Source organism: Mobula birostris, chromosome X, assembly GCF_030028105.1.
Source record: "Mobula birostris isolate sMobBir1 chromosome X, sMobBir1.hap1, whole genome shotgun sequence".
Taxonomy (NCBI): Eukaryota; Metazoa; Chordata; class Chondrichthyes; order Myliobatiformes; family Myliobatidae; genus Mobula; species Mobula birostris.
Genome location: NC_092402.1, coordinates 63,369,664 through 63,393,792, shown reverse-complemented (window position 1 = coordinate 63,393,792; position 24,129 = coordinate 63,369,664). Strand labels below are relative to the sequence as shown.

General features: G+C 43.7%; 1 protein-coding gene across 2 annotated transcripts in view; it reads left to right on the top strand.

The window, feature by feature from the left end:
- asic1b (acid-sensing (proton-gated) ion channel 1b) overlaps positions 1-24,129 on the top strand; it is a 928,708-nt gene that overhangs the window by 763,365 nt on the left and 141,214 nt on the right. For both annotated transcript variants that reach the window (XM_072248709.1, XM_072248708.1), the window contains exon 2: positions 8,785-8,938. In XM_072248709.1, the coding sequence (XP_072104810.1) occupies positions 8,785-8,938 (154 nt within the window). The remainder of the gene's footprint in view (positions 1-8,784; positions 8,939-24,129) is intronic.

Genomic DNA, 24,129 nt, shown 5'->3' with positions numbered 1-24,129 from the left:
ACTGTTCTTTCTTCACTGTCCTGCTTTTTTTTCCTTTTCAAGTAATTACTAATTTCTCTTTTTATGATTAATACTGAATCTATATCCACTGTCCATCAGTCTGGATTGGATTTAAACTCCCATCCACAAGATGAATTGGGCAGTATTATGCTTTAGTGCTTAAGAAGTGCCGTTGTTTGTATTTCAAATTCTGTGTCAAAATGGGCAGGTTGCTCAACAAGTGATCCTCGTGCATGCTTTGAAATTGTTTGAGCTTTCAGTGATCACAGGCTCTGTCTAAGCCTGAGCCACTTTGCCAAGAAACTCTCTGTTTGGATCAGGAGATCTTCTAACCTCCTGGAGAATGATTGACGTTCAATTCTAATTTGCCTTGGTAAATTACTCCTCCGTCCACTGAACCTACATTTAAACTGAAAGTACAGCACAGAATAGTTTCTCCTAATAAAAGACCATGGCAACAGTAAGTAATGAGAGCATTTCCAATGCATGGCTCGTTACAAATTACCACACCGCTGTGAATTTAGATGATAGGATGAAAATAAAATAAAATTATCAGCAATCATTTATAACTTTGTTCTTTCTATGAGAGTGCCAGATTGAGAGAAGGGATGAGGGGAGGTGGTTTGAGATCCCATACCTAGATTATGTGGTTACTTATTTCAGATTTGTGTACTTGTTATTGAGTCTCACAGCGTGAAAACACCCAAAGGTTTCATGCCAATCATCCACCATCATTTTACACTAATCCTACACTGATCCCTTTTTTTTATTCTCCCCGTATTTCCCTCAACTCCCGCCGGATTCTTCCACTCACCTACACATTGAGTATGGGTCAGAATGTTGACACATGATAGAGAACGACCTTGCCAAGCTGTTATTATTCCACACCATGAGCCTCTGTATTTTCTGGCCAAGAAAAATCTCCAACCACGCCGTACTCCTTCAGTGTCACCAAGAGGACATATCCACAATCATCATGAGGAAACATTGGAGATGGATTGGACATGTGATGAGAAGATAGGTCAACTCCATCATAAAGACAGCACTTCTTTGGAAACCTGAGGGGCGGAAGAAACACGGGAGACCAAAGCCAACTTGGCACAGTACCGTAGAGGCAGAAATGAGGACCCTGAACCATGCCTGGAGCACAATAGAGAAAATGGCCAAGGGCAGACAGAGATGGAAGACCTTCACTGCAGCCCCAAATGCCAGTGGCATAATAGGCATTTGATGATGTTGATGATTATGCACATTAGGGGGATTTTACAGCAGCCAATTAACCCACGTCTTTTAGATGTGGGAGGAAAATAGCATACCAGATGGAAACTTACACAGTCACAGGGAGAACCTGAAGCCAGGATTGAACCTGAATCACTAGAGCTGAGCGCCAGCGAATCTACAGCTGTGTCATTGTGCTGTGCTTAGTTGTGTGTGTTGTTTTCTTCTTCTTTTAGGTTCATCTTTTAAGCGCAAACAAAGATTAACATACCTGCCGAACAGAAATAATTAGATTCAGAGTGTGGTTGAGGTCACCTTATGGGGGGTGAGCTCAGAAACATTTAAGGATAGTATTGAACATTATTCACTGCCAGGTTATTAGTTCACTGGAGAGCCAATATTTATTGCTTTGCCACTTCAGGGGGCACTGAAGAGTCTCTGGGTCTGGAGTTACGTATAGATCAATCCTAGTTCAGACAGCAGACTTCCTTTCCTGAGGGACCTTAGTGAACCAACTGGGACTGCAAGAAAATCTAATATTTTCATAGTCACATTTATGACTGTAAGCTTTTTTACTCTAAGTGATTTCTCACTTGAATCTCATAATTCAAGTTGGGAAATGGGGAATCTTCAAAGTCCTCTTCCCAAGAAAGCTGTGGAAACTCAGTTGCTAGGTAAATTCAAGACAGAGATCAGTACCATTTTAGACATTTATGGAGTTAGGATTAGTGCAGGGAAGCAGGAGTTCAGCGAGGATTTCAATGAATAGCAGGGAAGGCTCAAGGCACCAAATAACCCCTGATCTAAGGAACGATGTGCTGGCATTGGAGAAGATCTAGAGGATATTCATGAGAATAATCCCGGGAATGAAAGAGTTAACATGTGAGGAGTGTTTGATGGCTCTGGGCCTGTACTCGCTGGAGTTTAGAAGAATGAGGGAGACCTCTTTGAAACTTATCGAATATTGAGATCTATTGAATCAAGAGTAGATGTGGAGAGGATATATCCTATTGTTGGGAATTCTAGGACCAGAGGGCACAGCATCAGAATACAGGGATGTCCCTTTAGAACAAAGATGAGGATGAATTTCTTTAGCCAGTGGGTGGTGAATCTGTGGAATTCATTGCCACAGATGTCGGTGGAGGCCAAGTCATTGGATATATTTAAAGTAGAGGTTGAGAGTTTCTGGATTAGTAAGGGCATCAAAAGTTATGGGGAGAGGTAGCAGAATTGGGTTGAGAAGGATAATAAATCAGCCATGATGGAATGGCAGAGCAGACTCAATGGGCCAAATGGCCTAATTCTGCTGCTATGTCTTATAACTTCCTCTTCTTTCTAGTTCTTATTTCCCAATTGTCCTGCTGGGATTTGAACTCCTGTCCCCAGATCAATATTCCTGACCACTGGATCGTTAATAATAAGTCACCACCCTCTTATTCTGTTCCTGATGATTTTGTTTCCCCAATGAGCTGAACTAATGGGCTCTCTGAGCAAGACCAGTAATTTTATGCCAATTTGCGCTGAAGGACAAACACTGTTCTTTTCACTGAGACTTACTTATAGCAAAGTAGGCTAAATTTCATTTCATTTAAGGTTTTCGTAGTTAATATAAAGCATAGTCTCTCACACCACCAGAATGACATTAGACTCAAACCGAGTCCCAGGGGAGAAATAGTTGGTCTACCAGTTCCCCATTGGGGCCTGTTTCCCGTGGTAATTCCTTCCAAAATATTTTGAAGATCGATAATTATTTTTGACATTATTATCCAGTCCTGTTATTAGGAGATAACGTTCAATTAAAAATTTACATTTCATGAACATTGTAATGACATTTATTTCAGTCTTCTAATTAGTCTTTCAATTATGGAGTGTTAAGTGAACTGAGAAAACCTGGCCAGGTATAAGCCAAGCTGGCTAAGAAGTTAACAGCAGGACCCATTTCTTTTAAAGTGTCAGTGGCTCTGCATGCCATGTTTCTCAAGCCTTCAGAGGCAGTGGCGGAATTGGATATAATAGCAATGTTTAAGAGGCATTTAGACGGACAGTTCAATAGGCAAGGCATTGGTGCAGTCCTAATGGGGACTATTATAGATGGGCTGAAAATTCGGTATGGATCTAGGTCTTGTTTCTGTTACGCACGACTCTATGACTATGATACTCAGCAACTCAGAATCTACAAAGTTAATTCTGTTTCTCTCTACAGCTGCTGTCTGACCTGCCGAGTGTCTCCAGAATTTTTGCTGAGATCTGAAGGTTACTTGGTGCAACAGAGCCCTGAAGGCTGTGTTTGACAGTGGTCCTGTTTTGAACAGGACTTCCCGTAATTCAAAGCAAAATACTCTGCCTCATGTGAAGCCAATATAGAATGCTATGTTCCCTTTATTTATTTCCTGATGAATTTTATGATTTTCCATCTACAAAGGTTGAATCCAGGGTCAAAAATGACCCAGTGGCCAGGATTCTGACATTAGTGAAGGGAAGTAAGCATTGCCAGCTCCCTGCTGATAAAGTTTGCAGAAGCTTACCTCAGCAGTAATTTTTCCATCAGGGTGGGAAAAGCCAGGGGACCCTGCCTGGCAAGGCTTAAGCTCCACCCATAGCAACAGGACTCCAGCTACTGCAGACCTACCCACTGCAGCACTGCTGCACCAGCAGTAATAGTCTAACAGCCTTCTTTGAAATAGCTGCTGGAGACTGGTGCTGTCGGAAGGATGGAGTTTTTAGCAGGGGATGAAGGTTAAGTGGGGTTTCATGACAGTCATATAGAAGAGTCTTGGAGTAATATAGTATGGAAACAGGCCCTTCAGCCCAGCTCATTTATGCTGACCAAGTTGCCAACCTGAGCTGTCCCATTTGCCAACGTTTAGCCCGTATCCTTCTAAACCTTTCCATCCTATGCACCTATCTAAATGCCTTTTAGATGTAATTGTACCAGACTCTACCACTTTCCCTGGCAGCTCTTTCCATATACCCACCAACCTCAGTGTGGAAAAAGTTGCCCCTCAGATTTCTTTTAACCCTTTCCCCCCTCACCTTAAATCTACGTCCTGTAGTTTTGGACTCCCCTACCTTGGGAAAACGACTGTGATAAGGTCACTTATCCAATGCTCCAGGGAAAAACATGCCTTGGGGATGGGATGTTTGTAATAGACTGTTCCATGCCTTCAGTATGGGATAATACTGCTGATATAACTTTCTAAAGCCAGGCACCCACCCTACAGGGGAGAGAATGCAGGTGCTGGCATCTGGAGCAACAATCAATCTGCTGAAAGAACTCAGCAGGTCGGGTGGCATCCGTGGGAGAAAGAAATAGTTGACGCTTCAGGTCAAAACTCTGCATCAGGACTGTCCTAATGCAGAGTTTTAACCCAAGACGTCAACAATTCCTTTCTCCCCTAGATGCCACTCAACCCGCTAAGTTATTCCAGTGGTTGTTTGTTGAACCACCCTACAAGGATCGATTCCCTGGCAGGCCCTGTGCTAAATATCCCCTGGAAGCTATTTGTCGTAGATTCAGGTACATGCACTGTCTACTTGCTGCTGATCTCCAAATTAATTGAAATTTACTTCAGAGTAGGAGCTTCCAGGATCTGACAGACTCCTTCCTGATCACAAACCCTTTATATATATTTGAGGAACAATGTTGTTACTGGCCCTGTTAATCATTCAGGTTGCTCTGTTGTGTCAGGAGGGAGAGGAAGATGGTGCACTGGCCTCCCACTGGAGATTCTGAAAGGAGAGGAAGGCGCAATTGCAAGGAGAACAAAAGTAGCTGAATCCCATTATTATTCATCGTACAGCTGTTGAACATTGGCTCAAGGTCTGGTTAAAAACATTTTAAAATAAACCTGTGCCAAATTGCCACTTAATGTGTAAAATCTTTTCAAGTTAACAGCTCTAGCAGCTTCCTCTCCCAGTGTTACTCTGTCATGTATTGTCCAGTAAAGGGGAGGTCAAATTCCAGCCATTCCTTTCAAGGAGTTCCTTCCTGGAGGGCGCCTCGTGTTATTTTAAGTTATATGTTTGAAGCTGATCAAAATATTGGCAGGCTTGTTTGTTCTGCACTCCTTCTGGGCAGCAGTGCTTTGAAGTGGATAGAATTCTCCCCAGTGGAGATCATCTGCAGCGAGCGAGCAAGTATTCATGCATCTTATTTGCATTAAAGGCATCACAGCCTCTGACCAGTTGCGGAAAACAAGTGCATGCAGATACCGCTAGTGATGTGAAAACACTGCACCAGAGTTGTGACTGTTCAAATAATTCTGCAGTGGTACCGAGCATAGAAACAAGGCAGTCAGCCTGGAGTACATCACCATATATAGACACCAATGAGACAACAGCAACAGTATGCTGTGCATTTCTAAGTATGGGTAAACATGAGAGACTGCAGATGCTAGAATCTGAAGCAATAAACAATCTGCTCGAAGTACAAGTGGTTTGAGCAGTATCTGTGGGGGGAGGGGTACGGCAGGGGAAAGGAACTCTCCACGTTCCGCACCAAAACTCTGCAGCAGGACTGCATGTGAAGAGTGGGGAGAGTGGGTGGTGGGAGATGGCGGCCAAGGTGATTGGTGGGCTGAAAAAGGGTGATGGGCAGATCAAGCCAGGTAGGAGGAGGGGGAGGGATCATGTTGGGAGACAGAGGCAGGCAGATGATGGATGGGGGCACTTGAAATGTTACCAGATCATCCTCACATAGATACTGCCTGACATGTTGAGTGTTTGCAGCAGCTTCTATTTTTGTTTCAGCTTTCCTGCATCTATGGGCTTTGGATACAGGAATTGGAAGATTCCACATGTATATAGTTTGAATTTCTTTCTAAAGAAACCATAACTTATTGAATCCAAATGTATTTGTTAAGATCCACACAGCACAGCTTGCCGATGTTAGTGCTTAATGTGCACATGTGCCTTCATCCCACCTCTTACCTCATCTCACCCTGTTACAAGCCCAGAAGGAGTCCCAATTTTTATCCTGGTTAAGCCCTGGCGGTATGCTATGTTAAGAAGCCTAGACCAGGGCATCTGAACTCTGTTGTAGATGGCCATCCTGCAGCTCCACTATATAATATGCCCAGGATGAGTTGGTGCTTGCCTGTGATGCAGCCCAAGTTGTGCAGTCCTGCCAGCCAAGCTCACCTGGAGGCGCACACAACGAACTGTCACCGAGGCAGGGTATTCGAGAGATGCTGCTGTCCGGAGCCACATCCCAGTTGAAACCAATAGGAGAGGAAGTGTCAGAGGAGATTGTAAAGGAATATTGATTTAAAACTATTTGATGAGGAAAAGTTGGCAGAGCTGAGGTAATTTCTAGCATCTGCCTGTTGCTCCTGTTCCTCTGTGGAGGGGCAGATCGAACTGACCATAAAATCAGTGCTTTTGGCAATGCCACCTGCCCTTCATTTGGTCACACTCTCCTGTCTGAATCCAAAGCATTTGGGCTCAAGTTTCACTCGAGAGATGTGAGCACAAAAACCTTGGTTTTTGGGCAAGATGTTAAACTCTCAGGTGGATGTAGATGATCCCAGGCCTCCATTTAGAATTCATTCAGGAGCCAATATTCATCATTCCACAAAATTGCACAGACAAATTACATACTCATTACCACATTACTGTTTGTGGGAGCTTGCTGTACAACAGATCAGCTGCCACATTTGCTTCATTATAGCATTGACTACAACTCAAAAAGCACTCATTGCCTGAAAGGAATCAGAATCGGAATCAGTTTTATTATCACTGCCATATGTTGTGAAATTTGTTGTTTTGTGGCAGCTTTGCAGCACAATACATAAAAATTACTCTGAGTTACAACAAGAAATATATAAAAGTAAGTATTACAAAAAGAGAGCAAAAATAGTGAGGTGGTGTTCATAGGTGCATGGACTGTTCCGAAATCTCATGGTGGAGGGGAAGAAGCTGTTCCTAAAATGTTGAGTGTGGGTCTTTAGGATCCTGTACCTCCTCTCTGATCATGGTAATGAGAAGAGGACATATTCTGGATAGTAAGGGCCCCTAGTGATGGCTGCTGCTGCTATAGAAATCAAATTTAAATTTGTCTCTCTTTGGGAATAATTTTTGTTTCCACGTAGTAAGATCAATGGGTAACATCAGCATTCATCACTGATCTCCAATTCGTTCAGATTTCCAGCAGACTTTTTCTCAGGATACTGCAGAGAAAAGCAATCTTCCAAGAATTCAAGCCTCCTGCAATGAATTGGCATGGGTCAACAGAGGAACATTCCCTGACTAATAACTGTTTTAATAAATAGTGGCTCTAGATTTTGAAAGTCTAACACATCTTGTGGGTGGTGGGGTGGGGATGTGTCTTTACCAAAGGAGGTGTAAGGTGCTTCTTCCCTCTGCTAGTCTGGGCAAGGTGTAGCACCTGCTTAGCCTCCCTGATCAGGGTCACATGAAGCCATGGGAACAGGTGGTAGATGGCTGTATGAGCAGCTGGTGCATATCACAATTCCTGGTGATGCGACCAATAGCACCAGGCAGACAGTCTCTGGAGTATTGATAATGGCTGGGGTCGCCCATCTTGTAAAGATACTGCCCAGAATGGCAAACCACTTCTGTAGAAAAAGTTGCCAAGAACAATCGTGGTCATGAATAAAACCATGATCGCCCATGTCATACAATACGGCACATAATGATGATAAACACATCTCAAAAAAGGCTGTTGGGGGCAGTCACTTTAATTCCCACCATAAATAAGATAAGAATTACAGTATCTATCTTAAGATATATATTTCAAAAGTAACCTTTATTTGCAATAAAATATATATATATATGAGAAAAAACCAGTGCAGTACTTTTACATTAATAGTACACGTGACGCACATGGTCACTAGTAATGCTCCCAAGGTTGACGCATTAATAGCAAAAATACATTGGACCTGTATCTGATTGTACCTTTAACTGACTGTGGCCTGGGATGAGATGTGATGCACAGGAATATTGCCATTAAATTGAACAATTTATAGCGAGACACTGGAGTGTGATAAGCTGGTGGAATGAGGCACGAGAGTTTGAGGTTTGGAAGTTTGATTTTCTATTCGTCAAAATCAGAACTGCATTTTGTCAATACCTTGGTGCAGAGATAGACAAGAAACATGACTAAATCTGATTTCATTAGCTGATCAAGTAGTGCCCCCCCGTGATTTATTTATGTAATTAGAGCTGTTTTCAGATAAAGTGGTATGTTATTTTTCTGAAGTGTACAGTGCAAGACCTCCCCAAGCGACATGAATTTTAATATATGCCCTTTTGTACTGGAAATTAGAAGCAAGTAAACTTGAAGATCTAACACTGCCTCGGTTTTAGCATTCTCACCCTTCCATGCTCTTACTTCCAATCCTACCATGGTTTCACCTTGAAGCTCAACTTCTCTCAAACTCAGGCCTTCTGTACACCTCCAGATTTAATCACTCCAGTATAGGCTTGAATGAAGTCTTCTCAAAGGGCCCTCAAGTTTATAATATATTTTAGAAGTCTCACGATGTATCTTGATCCTGAATGTCCGATCTCACAGCATCTAACTTTAAATTGTTTTGTTTCCTGCAGGTGTTCACAAGGTACGGCAAGTGTTACACTTTTAACTCGGGACAAACTAAAGACCAGCCGATCCTGACTACCTTGAAGGGCGGAACAGGGAATGGTCTGGAATTGATGTTGGACATTCAACAAGATGAGTACCTTCCTGTCTGGGGGGAAACAGGTAATAGCTATTTGCTCTATGCATAAGTAATCTTAGAATTTATATGCAGTGGATGGTAGTGCTCAATGTTGCAAGGTGTGCTGAATTTCCATAATAAAAGTTGTTTTGTTCATAAGCTCAGTCTGCTGCAGTGGCCATTTTGTTTGCTGTAACGTAGGTTCTATTTATCTGATTCTACTCTGATTATAAATCCAATGCTGGTTGGCACAGTATGGTCAGTGTCATAGTTTTGAAATAAAACTTAAAGATTGCATTTCTCAAATTTAGATGTATTTTAATTTCATTTGCATTCAAATACAGAAATTCTGGAGTGTGAGATCCCATCATACAGTTCCCTTCACTGTAACAAGGGCTCATTAGTGCATACTATTAAAAAAAAGCAATTGTACAGAATATTATAATGTCAATCATAAACACAAGGGATTCTGTAGATGCTGGGAGCCCAGAGCAACACACACAAAATGCTGGAGGAACTCAGCAGGTCAGGCAGCATCTATGGAGAGAAATAAACAGTCATCCTTTTGGGCTGAGACCCTTCATTGGACTGAAATATCGACTGTTTCTCTCCGTAGGTGCTGCCTGACCTGCTGAGTTCCTCCAGCATTTTGTGTGTGTGTGTGTGTATTATAATGCCAATGTTATTGAGGTAACCCATAATTAAAATTGAATTGACTTTATTTCTTATATCCTTCACATAAACGAGGAGTAAAAATCTTTACGTTACGTCTGTCTAAATGTGCAATCATAGTAATTTACAATAAATAGGACAGTCAATGTAACATGGAAATACACTCAAATCAGCGTGGGTTAATGGCCTGGTGGAAGAAGCTGTCCCGGAGCCTATTGGTCCTGGCTTTCATGCTGTGGTATCGTTTCCTGGATGGTAGCAGCTGGAACAGTTTGTGGTTGGGGTAACTTGGGTCCCCAATGATCCTTCGGGTCCTTTTTACACAGCTGTCCTTGTAAATGTCCTGAATCATGGGAAGTTCACAACCACAGATGTGCTGGGCTATCCACACCACTCTCTGCAGAGTCCTGAGATTGAGGGGAGTACAGTTCTCATACCAGGCAGTGATGCAGCCAGTCAGGATGCTCTCAATTGTGCCCCTGTAGAAAGTTCTTGGGATTTGGGGGCCCATACCAAATTTCTTCAACCGTCTGAGGTGAAAGAGGTGCTGTTGTGCCTTTTCACCACACAGTTGGTGTGTACAGACCACGTGAGGTCCTCGGTGACGTGTATGCCGAGGAATTTAAAGCTGTTCACCCTCTCAACCCCAGATCCATTGATATCAATAGGGGTTAACCCATCTCCATTCCTCCTGTAATCCACAACTAGCTCCTTTGTTTTTGCGACATTGAGAGAGAGGTTGTTTTCTTGACACCACTGTGTCAGAGAGATGACTTTTTCCCTGTAGGTCACCTCGTTATTGGTTGAGATAAGGCCAATCAATGTAGTGTCGTTGGAAAATTTAGTTAGCAGATTGGAGCTGTGGGTGGCGATACAGTCATGGGTATACAGGGAGTAAAGGAGGGGACTCAGTACACAGCCCTGAGGGGCTCTTGTATTGAGAGTCAGGGGGTTGGAGGTGAGGGAGCCCACTCTTACAACCTGCTGGTGATCTGACAGGAAGTCCAGGATCCAGCTACACAAGGCAGGGTCAACACCGAGGTCTCTGAGCTTCTTGTCGAGCCTGGATGGAACTATGGTGTTGAATGCTGAACTGTAGTCCAAGAACAGCATTCTCACATAAGCATCCTTCTCCAGATGTGTAAGGACAGTATGTAGAGCAGTGGCTATTGCGTTGTCTGTTGATCGGTTGTGTCGGTATGCGAATTGTAGGGGGTCCAGTGTGGGTAGTAGCAAGCTGCAGATGTAATCCTTGACCAGCCTCTCAAAGCATTTGCTTATTATTGAGGTGAGTGTGACAGGACGCCAGTTGTTCAGGCATGTTACCTTGGTCTTTTTAGGTACAGGGACAATGGTGGAGGATTTGAAGCAGGAGGGCACTCTACACTGGGAGAGGGAGGGATTAAAAATGTCAGTAAACACACCTGCCAGTTGTGCTGCGCACATCCTGAGTACTCGCCCTAGGATGCCATCTGGTCCCGCAGCCTTGCGACTGTCCACTCGTTGGAAACATCTGTGTACCTCAGCCTCAGAGATGACCAGGTTGCAGGTTGTAGCGGTGGCTTTCCTTAGAGGCTCAGAGCTAGCGACATCGAACCGAGTGTAAAAGCGATTGAGATCATCTAGGAGAGAGTCCGCGATACCAACAAGCATTAGCCAACAAGACTCAACAGTCTTCCCATTGAAGCCAAGGCCCCCTCCCTGCCCTCTAGAACATAGAACAGTACATTACAGGAACGGGTTCTTTGGCCCACGGTGTTGTGCTGAACCAATTAAATTGGTGATCAAATGGCCAACTAAACTAATCTCTTCTGCCTACACAATGTTCATATCCTTCCATGTGCCTATCTAAGCATCTTTCAAAAGATCCTAATGCATTTGCCTCTACCACCGATCCTGGCACCCACCACTCTCTGTAAAAAAAAAAAAAAAAAAAAAAAAAAAAAAAAATCTTGCCCCTCATATCTCCTTTGAAATTCCTTCCTCTCATTTTAAATGTATATCCTCTGATATTAGACATTTCAAACCTGGGAAAAGATACTGTCTGTCTGTTCTATCTATGCCTCTCATAATCTTATAAACCTTTATCAGATCTCCCCTTAGCCTCGCCGCTCCAGAGAGAAAAAGAAAAACAATCTTGTCCAACCTCTCCTTACAGCACATGCCTTCTAATCCAGGCAGCATCTTGGCAATCCTCTTCTGCACCCTCTCCAAAGCCTCAACATCTTTCCTATAATGGGGCAACCACAATTGTATGCAATACTCCAGATGTGGCCTAACTAGAGTTTCATAAAGCTGCAATACATTTACTGGCATTTGAATTCAGTACCTTGACTTGTAAAGGCAAGCATGTCATATACCTTTTGACCTACCTTTTGACACGAAGTTCTGAATTTAAATGAAGATCTTAAACCCTATCCAGTATAGATAGCTATGGGTACCCTCACTGAAGGGGGAGGTTATACTGCAGCTACTTACTCAAAGGCGATATCACTTCCCTCTTTATCCTCCGCAGCAGGTTTAGCTGCTAGTAGCCATATTTGAGTGGTGGATTCCCCCTTCCTACCAAGGAGAGGATACTTCCAGCTCACAAAGTAGTTTAAATTTAGATAAAATTCTTAAAAAACATTTAAAGCTCAGAGGATTTCTATCTTATATTGCAAAAGCTTTCCAAATGACAAACAATTTCTAAATCACAAAGGATTTCCAAAACAGAGGTACAATTCCCAAAAGCTAAAAAGACATACCAATGAGTTACAGACAAATGAGTCTTCCTTTGCAGAAATTGAAGGCAGAGGAATGGATTCTAGTTCACCCCGTCTTTCTGATTTTCTTCTCATCATTCCATGACCATTCCTACCAAGCCTGACTACTCTCTTATATTTATATTGGTGACTTCACTAAGTAATTGGTTTGATACAGGCCATTTAACATAACTCCATTGTCTTACATGCATCTCTTGTAGTCAGCCCCATCCTGTGGGCCAGCAGCCTGTGTTCTATAGACAGTTCTGTTTGTTTGCGAAACCGTCCTTTTAACTTCAGACTGATTATTGTTTGCAACTTACGTTAAAAACTGAAGACCGGCTCCTGTAAGTTAAACCATGGTTTTCCAAATGCTTATAAATCCTAACACTAAGAATTCTCTCCAGTAACTTCCCCACCACTGACGTGAGACTCACCAGTCTACAGCTTCCAAGATTTTCCCTGGTTCCCTTCTTGAATAATAGAACAACATTAGCTACTTGCCAGTTCTCCTTTGACCTCACCTGTGGCTAGAGAGGACACAAAGATATTGGTCAAAGCCTCAGCAGTCTCATCTCTTGCCTTTCTCAATCTTATTGGTGGTCCGTCATATTAGACAATGTCTAAAACAATTAATAATAATATAGGACTCGTATGGGAGAGTTTTTAAAGTGGAAAAGCCGTTGCACTGGATCAGGTTCTCGCCTTCGGAAGTCAGGTTCCAGTAGTACGAGCAGTTGCCACAACTGGGGTCTTCCTTGGTTGCAGTGGATGACCATGCCTTCTTTTGTGTCCTGTTATGCCCTTCGCTCTCCACAAAGCATTGCAGAACCACCTTCCTGGCCTTGGATCACAGTGTTGATCTCATCCGCCCAGTCCACCAGAGCTGTCTTTGCATGCTAGGACAGGCATGTCCCTATCTCACTGGGGTATGAGGCCCGCTGGCTACCCTCACCTGGTTTGGCTTGCTTGCCGAAATGGTGTACCAAGATATGGCTGCTGTTGCATGCAAACAGTTACTTGGAGCCACAAGTGAGAGCTGAGTGTCCAATGGGGACCAAAGGTGAGCGAGCTGCCCAGAATGGACATGACCATCCTCTTCACCAGAGCTGCTATCCCTCCCTGGACACCCCATACATCCCACTTCTCTCAATAATCTGGGGTATATTCCATCAGGCCCTGGAGACTTATCTGCCTTAATACTCTTTAAGAGACTCAACATTATCAACTTTACTTCGAAATGCCCTGGCTCAGCACTGATCTCCCTATCTTTCACATTCTTTTACTTGGTAAATATTGATGTAAGGTGCTCATTAAGGACCTCACCCACATCCTTCACATCCCAGCAAATGCTCCTTCCTGCATTTGACAAGGTTCCACACGGTAGGCTTATTCAGAAAGTTAGAAGTCATGGGATCCAGGGAAGTTTGGCCAGGTGGATTCAGAATTGGCTTGCCTGCAGAAGGCAGAGGGTGGTGGTGGTGGAGGGAGTACATTCAGATTGGAGGATTGTGACTAGTGGTGTCCCAGAAGGATCTGTTCTGGGACCTCTACTTTTCGTGATTTTTATTAACGACCTGGATGTGGGGGTAGATGGGTGGGTTGGCAAATTTGCAGATGACACAAAGGTTGGTGGTGTTGTAGATAATGTAGAGGATTGTCGAAGATTGCAGAGAGATATTGATAGGATGCAGAAGTGGGCTGAGAAGTGGCAGATGGAGTTCAATCCAGAGAAATGTGAGGTGGTACACTTTGGAAGGACAAACTCCAAGGCAGAGTACAAAGTAAATGGCAGGATACTTGGTAGTGTGGAGGAGCAGAGGGATCTGGGGGTACATGTCCACAAATCCCTGAAAGTTGACTCACAGGTAGATAGGGTAGTTAAAAAAGCTTATGGGGTGTTAACTTTCATAAGTTGAGGGTTAGAGTTTAAGAGTCGCGATGTAATGATGCAGCTCTATAAAACTCTGGTTAGGCCACACTTGGAGTACTGTGTCCAGTTCTGGTCACCTCACTATAGGAAGGATGTGGAAGCATTGGAAAGGGTACAGAGGAGATTTACCAGGATGCTGCCTGGTTTAGAGAGTATGGATTATGATCAGAGATTAAGGGAGCTAGGGCTTTACTCTTTGGAGAGAAGGAGGATGAGAGGAGACATGATAGAGGTGTACAAGATAATAAGAGACATAGATAGAGTGGATAGCCAGCGCCTCTTCCCCAGGGCACCACTGCTCAATACAAGAGGACATGGCTTTAAGGTAAGGGGTGGGAAGTTCAAGGGGGATATTAGAGGAAGGTTTTTTACTCAGAGAGTGGTTGGTGCGTGGAATACCCTGCCTGAGTCAGTGGTGGAGGCAGATACACTAGTGAAGTTTAAAAGACTGCTAGACAGGTATATGGAGGAATCTAAGGTGGGGGCTTATATGGGAGGCAGGGTTTGAGGGTCGGCACAACAATGTGGGCTGAAGGGCCTGTACTGTGCTGTACTATTCTATGTTCTATGTTCTATGAAAAGCCCGACAGATTTTAAATAATGAAAGACAATATTGTGAATTAAATTAAAGTCACTTCCATAACTTACAAGTGTTTAAATGAAAACTGTCAACCCCCAAAGCTGGTAGTGCAGCCTGCATTTGCTTTCTTTCAACCTTGTATGCTTCACATTGTAAAAAAAAGTGTTCAACTGTTTCATAATGATGACAACACTTACACACCCCAGAGTGATGTTTTCCAACAAAATACAAGGAATAATTAAGCACAGTACACCCAATTCTAAGTCAAGTCAATAAAATTCCTTCCCTTCTTGTCTTACCCTCTTCACTCATCAATCCAACAATTTTACATATTCTGTAAATAATGTCCCCCCTGCTTATGCCCATTATCCACAGGTCTTGCCATAGTTCCCTGATTCTTAGCCCCACCGACCCCTTAGCTCCTGATTTGCTAAGTGGAAGGTCTATATCCACAGCTGAACTTTTAACAGTTTTTTTGGCCAGACTATCAACCAGCTCATTCCCCTGAACACCTCTATGTGCAGGAACCCCTAAGAAGAGGACATGTAGACCAATACTTTGAATATGAAATAAAGTTTGAAGAGCTTCCAGCAGTAAATCAGACCTACTGCTAGAATGACCTGTTTTAAGACTAGTCAAGACCGTGAAAGAATCTGAACAAATTGTAACTTTGCAAGGACAGATTTCCTCCACGGACTATAAGCCCAAAATGATGGCAACCAGTTCTGAAGTATACACTGATAAATAGTTAGTAAAACATTTCTTTATTGTTACCTGTGATTCAGGCACAAAAATAGCCACATCGACATTTCCTGTTAAGTTATCGTTTGACCCATCAATAAAAGTGGTTAACATATCACAATAGTTTTCCTTAACGTATTGATGAACCAACAGACTCTCAGGCATATCAGAATCCTTGAACTTCATTAAATCATGCAACCTAAAATCAACTAAAGCCACTGGAAAAAACCATGGTGGGTTTAATCACATAATCCAGCAAACCCACATTCTTAGTGTGATGAGAACCCAGCCACCCAAAACTAAAAACACTCTTCTTGTGATGTTCCCGACAATCTTCCAACACACTTTTAACAGGGTGATTGTTCCTCTGTTCCCTCAAGTTAACACATTATGTTAACAGCAACTTCATCCTCTGCAACTGTAAGGGTAAAAGTCCCATTTCAACCAGTAAAGCTGAAACGGGAGATGACTTTACTGCACCACAACAGTCTTAAAGCCTCAGCTTGTATCACATCCAGAGAATTTAAATTTGAAAATGAAGCTGATCCATAAGCCACACAGCCATCATCAAGAACAGATCTAATTAAACAAATATATATAGTCAACAGAGATTTTCGTGCAGCACCCCAAGAATACCCACATAAACACCTAAGAATATTGAATGCCCCTTTGCATTGGTCAATTTACATTGGTGCTTCCATGTCAGCTTATTATTCAGCCACATGCCAGGATAGGTATGCTCTATGCAGTAGAGTATTAAATTGGAGCAGTGTAAATTGCAAGAGCATTATGCAACAACTAGGGGGAGTTAACTGGGAACAGCTGTTTTTGGGTAAATCCACATCTGACATGTGGAGGGTGTTTAAGGACCAACTGCACCGCATACAAGACAGGTATGTTAAGTTTCAAGATTGCCATTGGCAAGGATAAGCTTGGACCATGCAGGAGAGTCTTAAATTAGGGCAGTGCAAATTAGAAGAGCAATAAGCAGGAACTAGGGAGAATTAATTGGGAACAGCTGCTTTTCAGAAAGTCCACATCAAACATGTGGAGGGTGTTTAAAGACCAACTGCACAGAGTACAGGCCATGAACTATATGTTCCGGTTAGAGGGAAGGACAAGGATGGCAAGGTAAGAGAACTTTGGATGTTGAGAGAGGTGATGAATTTACAGTCAGGAAGGAAAAGGAAACTTATGTAAAGCTGAAGAAACTGGAATCAAACAGAGGCTTTGAGGATTATAAAGAAGCCAGAAAAGAACTCAAGAAGGGGACTTGGAAAGTAAGGAGGGACCATGAAAATTCTACAGCAAGTAGGACTGAAGAGAATCCCAAGGCATTCTATACATACATTAAGAGCAAGAAGATAATCAGGGAGAGGGTAGGACCACTCAAGGATTTTATGGAACATAGAATAGTACAGCACAGTACAGGCCATTTGGCCCACAATGTTGTGCCGACCCTCAAACCCTGCCTCCCATATAAGCCCCCACCTTAGATTCCTCCATATACCTGTCTAGTAGTCTCTTAAACTTCACTAGTGTATCTGCCTCCACCACTGACTCAGGCAGTGCATTCCACGCACCAACCACTCTCTGAGTAAAAAACCTTCCTCTAATATCCCCCTTGAACTTCCTACCCCTTATCTTAAAGCCATGTCCTTTCGTATTGAGCAGTGGTGCCCTGGGGAAGAGGCGCTGGCTATCCACTCTATCTATTCCTCTGATTATCTTGTACACCTCTATCATGTCTCCTCTCATCCTCCTTCTCTCCATAGAGTAAAGCCCTAGCTCCCTTAATCTCTGATCATAATGCATACTTTCCAAACCAGGCAGCATTCTGGTAAATCTCCTCTGTACCCTTTCCAATGCTTCCACATCCTTCCTATAGTGAGGTGACCAGAACTGGACACAATACTCCAAGTGTGGCCTAACCAGAGTTTTATAGAGCTGCATCATTACAACGCGACTCTTAAACTCTATCCCTCGACTTATGAAAGCTAACACCCCATAAGCTTTCTTAACTACCCTATCCACCTGTGAGGCAACTTTCAGGGATCTGTGGACATGTACCCCGAGATCCCTCTGCTCCTCCACACTACCAAGTATCCTGCCATTTACTTTGTACTCTGCCTTGGAGTTTGTCTTTCCAAAGTGTACCACCTCACACTTCTCCGGGTTGAACTCCATCTGCCACTTCTCAGCCCACTTCTGCATCCTGTCAATGTCTCTCTGCAATCTTTGACAATCCTCTACACTATCTACAACACCACCAACCTTTGTGTCATCTGCAAACTTGCCAACCCACCCTTCTACCCCCACATCCAGGTCGTTAATAAAAATCACGAAAAGTAGAGGTCCCAGAACAGATCCTTGTGGGACGCCACTAGTCACAATCCTCCAATCTGAATGTACTCCCTCCACCACCACCACCACCACCCTCTGCCTTCTGCAGGCAAGCCAATTCTGAATCCACCTGGCCAAACTTCCCTGGATCCCATGCCTTCTAACTTTCTGAATAAGCCTACCGTGTGGAACCTTGTCAAATGCCTTACTAAAATCCATATAGATCACATCCACTGCACTACCCTCATCTATATGCCTGGTCACCTCCTCAAAGAACTCTATCAGGCTTGTTAGACACGATCTGCCCTTCACAAAGCCATGCTGACTGTCCCTGATCAGACCATGATTCTCTAAATACCTATAGATCCTATCTCTAAGAATCTTTTCCAACAGCTTTCCCACCACAGACATAAGGCTCACTGGTCTATAATTACCCGGACTATCCCTACTACCTTTTTTGAACAAGGGGACAACATTCGCCTCCCTCCAATCCTCCGGTACCATTCCCGTGGACAACGAGGACATAAAGATCCTAGCCAGAGGCTCAGCAATCTCTTCTCTCGCCTCGTGGAGCAGCCTGGGGAATATTCTGTCAGGCCCCGGGGACTTATCTGTCCTAATGTATTTTAACAACTCCAACACCTCCTCTCCCTTAATATCAGCATGCTCCAGAACATCACCCTCACTCATATTGTCCTCACCATCATCAAGTTCCCTCTCATTGGTGAATACAGAAGAGAGGTATTCATTAAGGACCTCACTCACTTCCACAGCCTCCAGGCACATCTTCCCACCTTTATCTCTAATCGGCCCTACCTTCAATCCTGTATCCTTTTTTTCTTCACATAATTGAAGAATGCCTTGGGGTTTTCCTTTACCCTACTCGCCAAGACCTTCTCAGCCCCTTCTTAAGCTCCTTTCTTGCTTCCCTATATTCCTCAATAGACCCAGCTGATCCTTGCTTCCTAAACCTCATGTATGCTGCCTTCTTCCTCCTGACTAGATTTTCCACCTCACTTGTCACCCATGGTTCCTTCACCCTACCATTCTTTATCTTCCTCACCGGGACAAGTTTATCCCTTACATCCTGCAAGAGATCTCTAAACATCGACCACATGTCCATAGTACATTTCCCTGCAAAAACATCATCCCAATTCACACCTGCAAGTTCTAGCCTTATAGCCTCATAATTTGCCTTTCCCCAATTAAAGATTTTCCTGTCCTCTTTGATTCTACCCTTTTCCATGATAGTTATAAAGGCCAGGGAGCGGTGGTCACTGTCCCCCAGATGCTCACCCACTGAGAGATCTGTGACCTGACCGGGTTCATTACCTAGTACTAGATCTAGTATGGCATCCCCCCTGGTCGGCCTGTCCACATACTGTGACAGGAATCCGTCCTGGACACACTTAACAAATTCTGCCCCATCTGAACCCTCGGAACTAATCAAGTGCCAATCAATATTAGGGAAGTTAAAGTCACCCATGATAATAACCCTGTTATTTTTGCACCTTTCCAAAATCTGCCTCCCAATCTGCTCCACTGTATCTCTGCTGCTACCAGGGGGCCTATAGAATACTCCCAATAGAGTAACTGCTCCCTTCCTGTTCCTGACTTCCACCCATATTGACTCAAAAGAGGATCCTGCTACATTACCCACCCTTCCTGTAGCTGTAATAGTATCCCTGACCAGTAATGCCACCCCTCCTCCCCTTTTTCCGCCCTCTCTATCCCTTTTAAAGCACTGAAATCCAGGAATATTGAGAATCCATTCCTGCCCTGGTGCCAGCCAAGTCTCTAATGGCCACTACATCATAATTCCATGTATGTATCCAGGCTCTCAGTTCATCACCTTTGTTCCTGATGCTTCTTGCATTGAGGTACACACATTTCAGCCCTTCTACCTTACTGTCTTTACACTGTTTATTCTGCTTCTCTTTCCTCAAAGCCTCTCTGTATGTTAGATCTGGCTTTACTCCATGCACTTCTTTCACTGCTCTATCGCTCTGGGTCCCATCCCCCTCGCAAATTAGTTTAAACCCTCCCGAACCATGCTAGCAAACCTACCTGCAAGGATATTGCTCCCCCTCGAGTTCAGGTGCAACCCATCCAATCTGTACAGGTCCCACCTTACCCAGAAGAGATCCCAATGATCTAAAAATCTAAAACCCTGCTCCAACTCCTCAGCCACGCATTCAACTGCCATCTCCTCCAATTCTTACCGCCTCTGTTACGTAGCACTGGCAGCAATCCTGAGAACGCCACCCTTGAGGTCCTGTTCTTCAGCCTTCTGCCTAGTTCCCGAAACTCACACTTCATGACCTCATCCCTCTTCCTGCTTATGTCGTTGGTCCCAACATGTATCACGACTTCTGGTTGCTTTCCCTCTCGTACCAGGATGTCGTGCACCCGGTCAGAGACATCCCGGACCCTGGCACCCGGGAGGCAACAAGCCATGCGGGTGTCCTTCTCACGTCCAGAAAATCTCCTGTCTGCTCCCCTGACTATAGAGTCTCCAATGACGACAGTTGATAAAAAAACTAGTAGGGGTTTTATTTCCCTACTCTGTAAACGATACTCCAATAAGTTGGACTGCCAACCGCTATTTAAAGTCAGATGAAGAAGAAGCATACCTATCCTTGTTGAGAGCTATCTTAACACTTAACAAGTTGTGGTCACCGTTCCCTAACTGTTCACCCACTGAAAGGTTGGTCACCTGGCCAGGATCATTATCCAACACTAGGTCCAGTACAATCCCCATCTTGTTGGACTATCTACATATTGAATTAAGAAACCCTGTTGGATGCACTGAACAAATTATGCCCCATCTTAATCTCTTGCACTAAGAAGGTCCCAGTTTATATTAGGGAAGTTGTATTCTCCCATGACAACAACCTAATTGTTTTTACACCGTTCCAAAATCTGCCTGCATACTGTTTTGGCGTATATTGGGGGGGGGGGGGGGGGGGGTTGTAGTACAATCCCATCAGAGTGATTGCGCCCTTTCTATTTTTGAGTTCTACCTATATAGACTCAGTGGACGAGCCCTCCATTATGTCACCTCTGAGTGCAGCTGTGATATTGTCCCTGGTTAGTAATGCAACTCCCCTGCTTCATTTATCCTTTCTAAAAAATCAAAACCCTGGGACATTAAGCATCCACTCCTGTCTCTCTCTCTCAACCAAGTCTCTGTAATAGCCACAACATTCTGTCACGTCCTGAAGAAGGGTCTCGGCCCAAAACGTTGATTGTTTACTCTTTTCCGTAGATGCTGCCTGGCCTGTTGAGTTCCTCCAGCATTTTGTGTGTATTACTTTGATTTCCAGCATCTACAGGTTTTCTCTTGTTTGTGATTCTCAGTATTTTTTTTATTTGCACAAGTTGTTTTCTTTTGCACATTGCCTGTTTCTGTATTTTTCCTTAATTCCATTGTATTTCTTTATTTTCCTGTGAATGCCTGCAAGAGAATGAATCTCCAGGTAGTATATGGTACATACATGTACTTTGATAATAAATTTACTTTGACTTTGACAGATACATTGTATTAAATAATTATCCTTAAGTCATTGTATTTGCTGGAGAAATAATCCTGCTTCAATTAGGAGTCTTTGCTGTCATTCTGGGCATGAGTTGTATTTATTTTGGGCAGTTATGAATTAATCATTTATTTTGGGCAGTTTTTGTTTGCAGAATTATTTTATTTTTTTAAGCTGTGCATGGAATGTAGACCAGCTGAATAGTGTTGGCTTCTTTGCTGGGAAGATGACTGTTATTTGCTAGCACATCAGATTAATAGGATTAAGAAAGAAACTTGCATTTAGTCATAGAGCATTGAACCAGGCTCTTTGTCCCAACGAGTTCATATTGAGCACCAAACAGCCATTTTATTCTCCCCGCATTGCCAATCAACCCAGACTCTACTGCTCTTCTACACAAACTTGCATATCCTTGGGATGTGGGAGGAAATTGAACCATGCAAGGGAAACGAGAGAGTCACAGTGAAAACATGCAAACTCCACACAGAAAGTACTGGGAATCAGGATTAAACTAGGGTTCCTGGAGCTATGAGGCAGTGGCTCTACCAGGTGCACCATTGTGCCCCCTTATATTTTTTTAAAGCAGCTTTCTCAATCTTAGAATACCCCAAAGCATGTTATAACCAATAAAAAATTTTTGAATTACAATCATTACCGTGATGTTGAAAGCAAGATTCCACTAAAAGCAATGTAATAATGACTATTATATAACATTATCCCAGTGCCCAAGAAGAGTGTATTGACCTGCCCCAATGACTGTCGCCCAGTTGCACTTACGTCCACAGTGGTGAAGTGTTTTGAGAGGTTGGTGATGAAATATATCAGCTCTTGCCTGGGAGGCAACTTGGATCCGCTCCAATTTGCCTGCTTGTGCAACAGGCTCACAGCAGATGCTATCTCAAAAGCTCTTCACTCAATCCTGGAACATCTGGTAAGATGCATACATCAGGATGCTCTTTATCTATTACAGCTCAGCATTCAATACCATCTTCCCCTCAAAACTAATCAATAAGCTTCAAGACCTTGGCCTTAATACCTCCTTGTGCAGTTGGATCCTGGATTTTCTCACTTGTAGTTCCCAGTCAGTTCACATTGGCAAAAACATCTCCTCCACAATTTTTTGCAGCACTGGTGCACCACAAGGCTGTGTGCTAAGCCCCCTGCTCTACACACACTTTACACCTTTGACTGTATGTCTTGGCACAGCTCCAATACCATATTCAAGTTTGCTGATGACACCACTGTCAAAGATGGTGATGAATCAGCTTATTGAAAGGAGATTGAAAATCTGGCTGTGAGGTGTCAGAACAACAACCTCTCACTCAATGTTAGCAAGACCAAGGAGTTGATTGTAAACTTCAGGAGAGGGAAACTGCAGGTCCATGAGTCAGTCCTCATCAGAGGATCCGAGGTGGGAAGGGTTAACAACTTTACATTCCTAGGTGTTACTACTTCAGAGGATCTGTCCTGGGCTCAGTACGTAAGTGCAATTGAGAAGAAAACACTGCAGTGCCTCTAAGGTTCGTCCATCGTCATCGATGAAGATCTCGACACGATTAGTACTTTTTACAGGATCGAGTTGCTAGCTCAACGCTCAACCCAGCATGGATGGAGAGCATGCATGAGAGCCGGCCGGATTCGAACTCGTGACCTCTTGCTTCGAAGTCCAGCGCTGATGCCACTACGCCACCAGCCGGCATGATAGTGTCGAGACTAGCGCGTGATTTGGATTTAAGTGAGGGAGAGTTGCGCAGCATTAGCCTCACTCTCTCTTCCCAATTCCCATCTGGATCCAGTGGCAAGAGAGTCAAGATGACTGGAGATGGGACTAGGCGTAGTGGATGACCAGGACATCTTCTGTGTCTTGTCATGCTCTACATGTTCCATGACATTTGCAGAGACCGCCTTCTTGACCATTGGACTTTCCATTGGTCTCGTCCGCTCAATCCACCGGAGTCTGTCTTCACATGCTGGGATAGACAACTCCCTATCTCACCGAGGGTTTGAGACCTGTCGGCTACCCTCACCTGGTTTAGCCGGTTTGTCAAAGCTGTTGCCCAGGGTGTGGCCGCTGTCACATGCAAACAGCTACAGGTAGCCACAGGTGAGAGCTGAGTGCCAGGTGGGGACCAAAGGTGGACTAACTGCCTTGAAAAGGACGCGACGTGTTCCCCCACCAGAGGTGCTACCCCTCCCTGACACCCCATACACCCCAACCCCTACTTCCTTAGGAGTCTGCGGAGATTTGGCGTGACATCTAAAACTTTGACAAACTTCTATAAATGTGTCGTGGAGATGGTATCGACTGGTTGCATCATGGCCTGGTCTGGAAGCACCAATACACTTAAATGGAAAATCCCAGAAAAGGTAGTGGATTCAGTCTAGTGCATCACAGGTAAAGTCCTCCTAAATATTGAGCACATCTACATGAAACGCTGTTGTAGAAAAGCAGCATCTATCATCAACAATCCTCACCACCCAGGCCATGCTCTTTTCTCACTGCTGCCATCAAATAGAAGGTACAAGAGCCTCAGGACTCACACCACCAGATTCAAGAACAGTTACTACCCCTCAACAATCAGGCTTTTGAACAAAAGGTGATAACTACACTCACTTGTCCATCCATTGAGATGTTCCCACAACCAATGATCTCACTTTAATGACTCTTTATCTTGTTATTTCATAC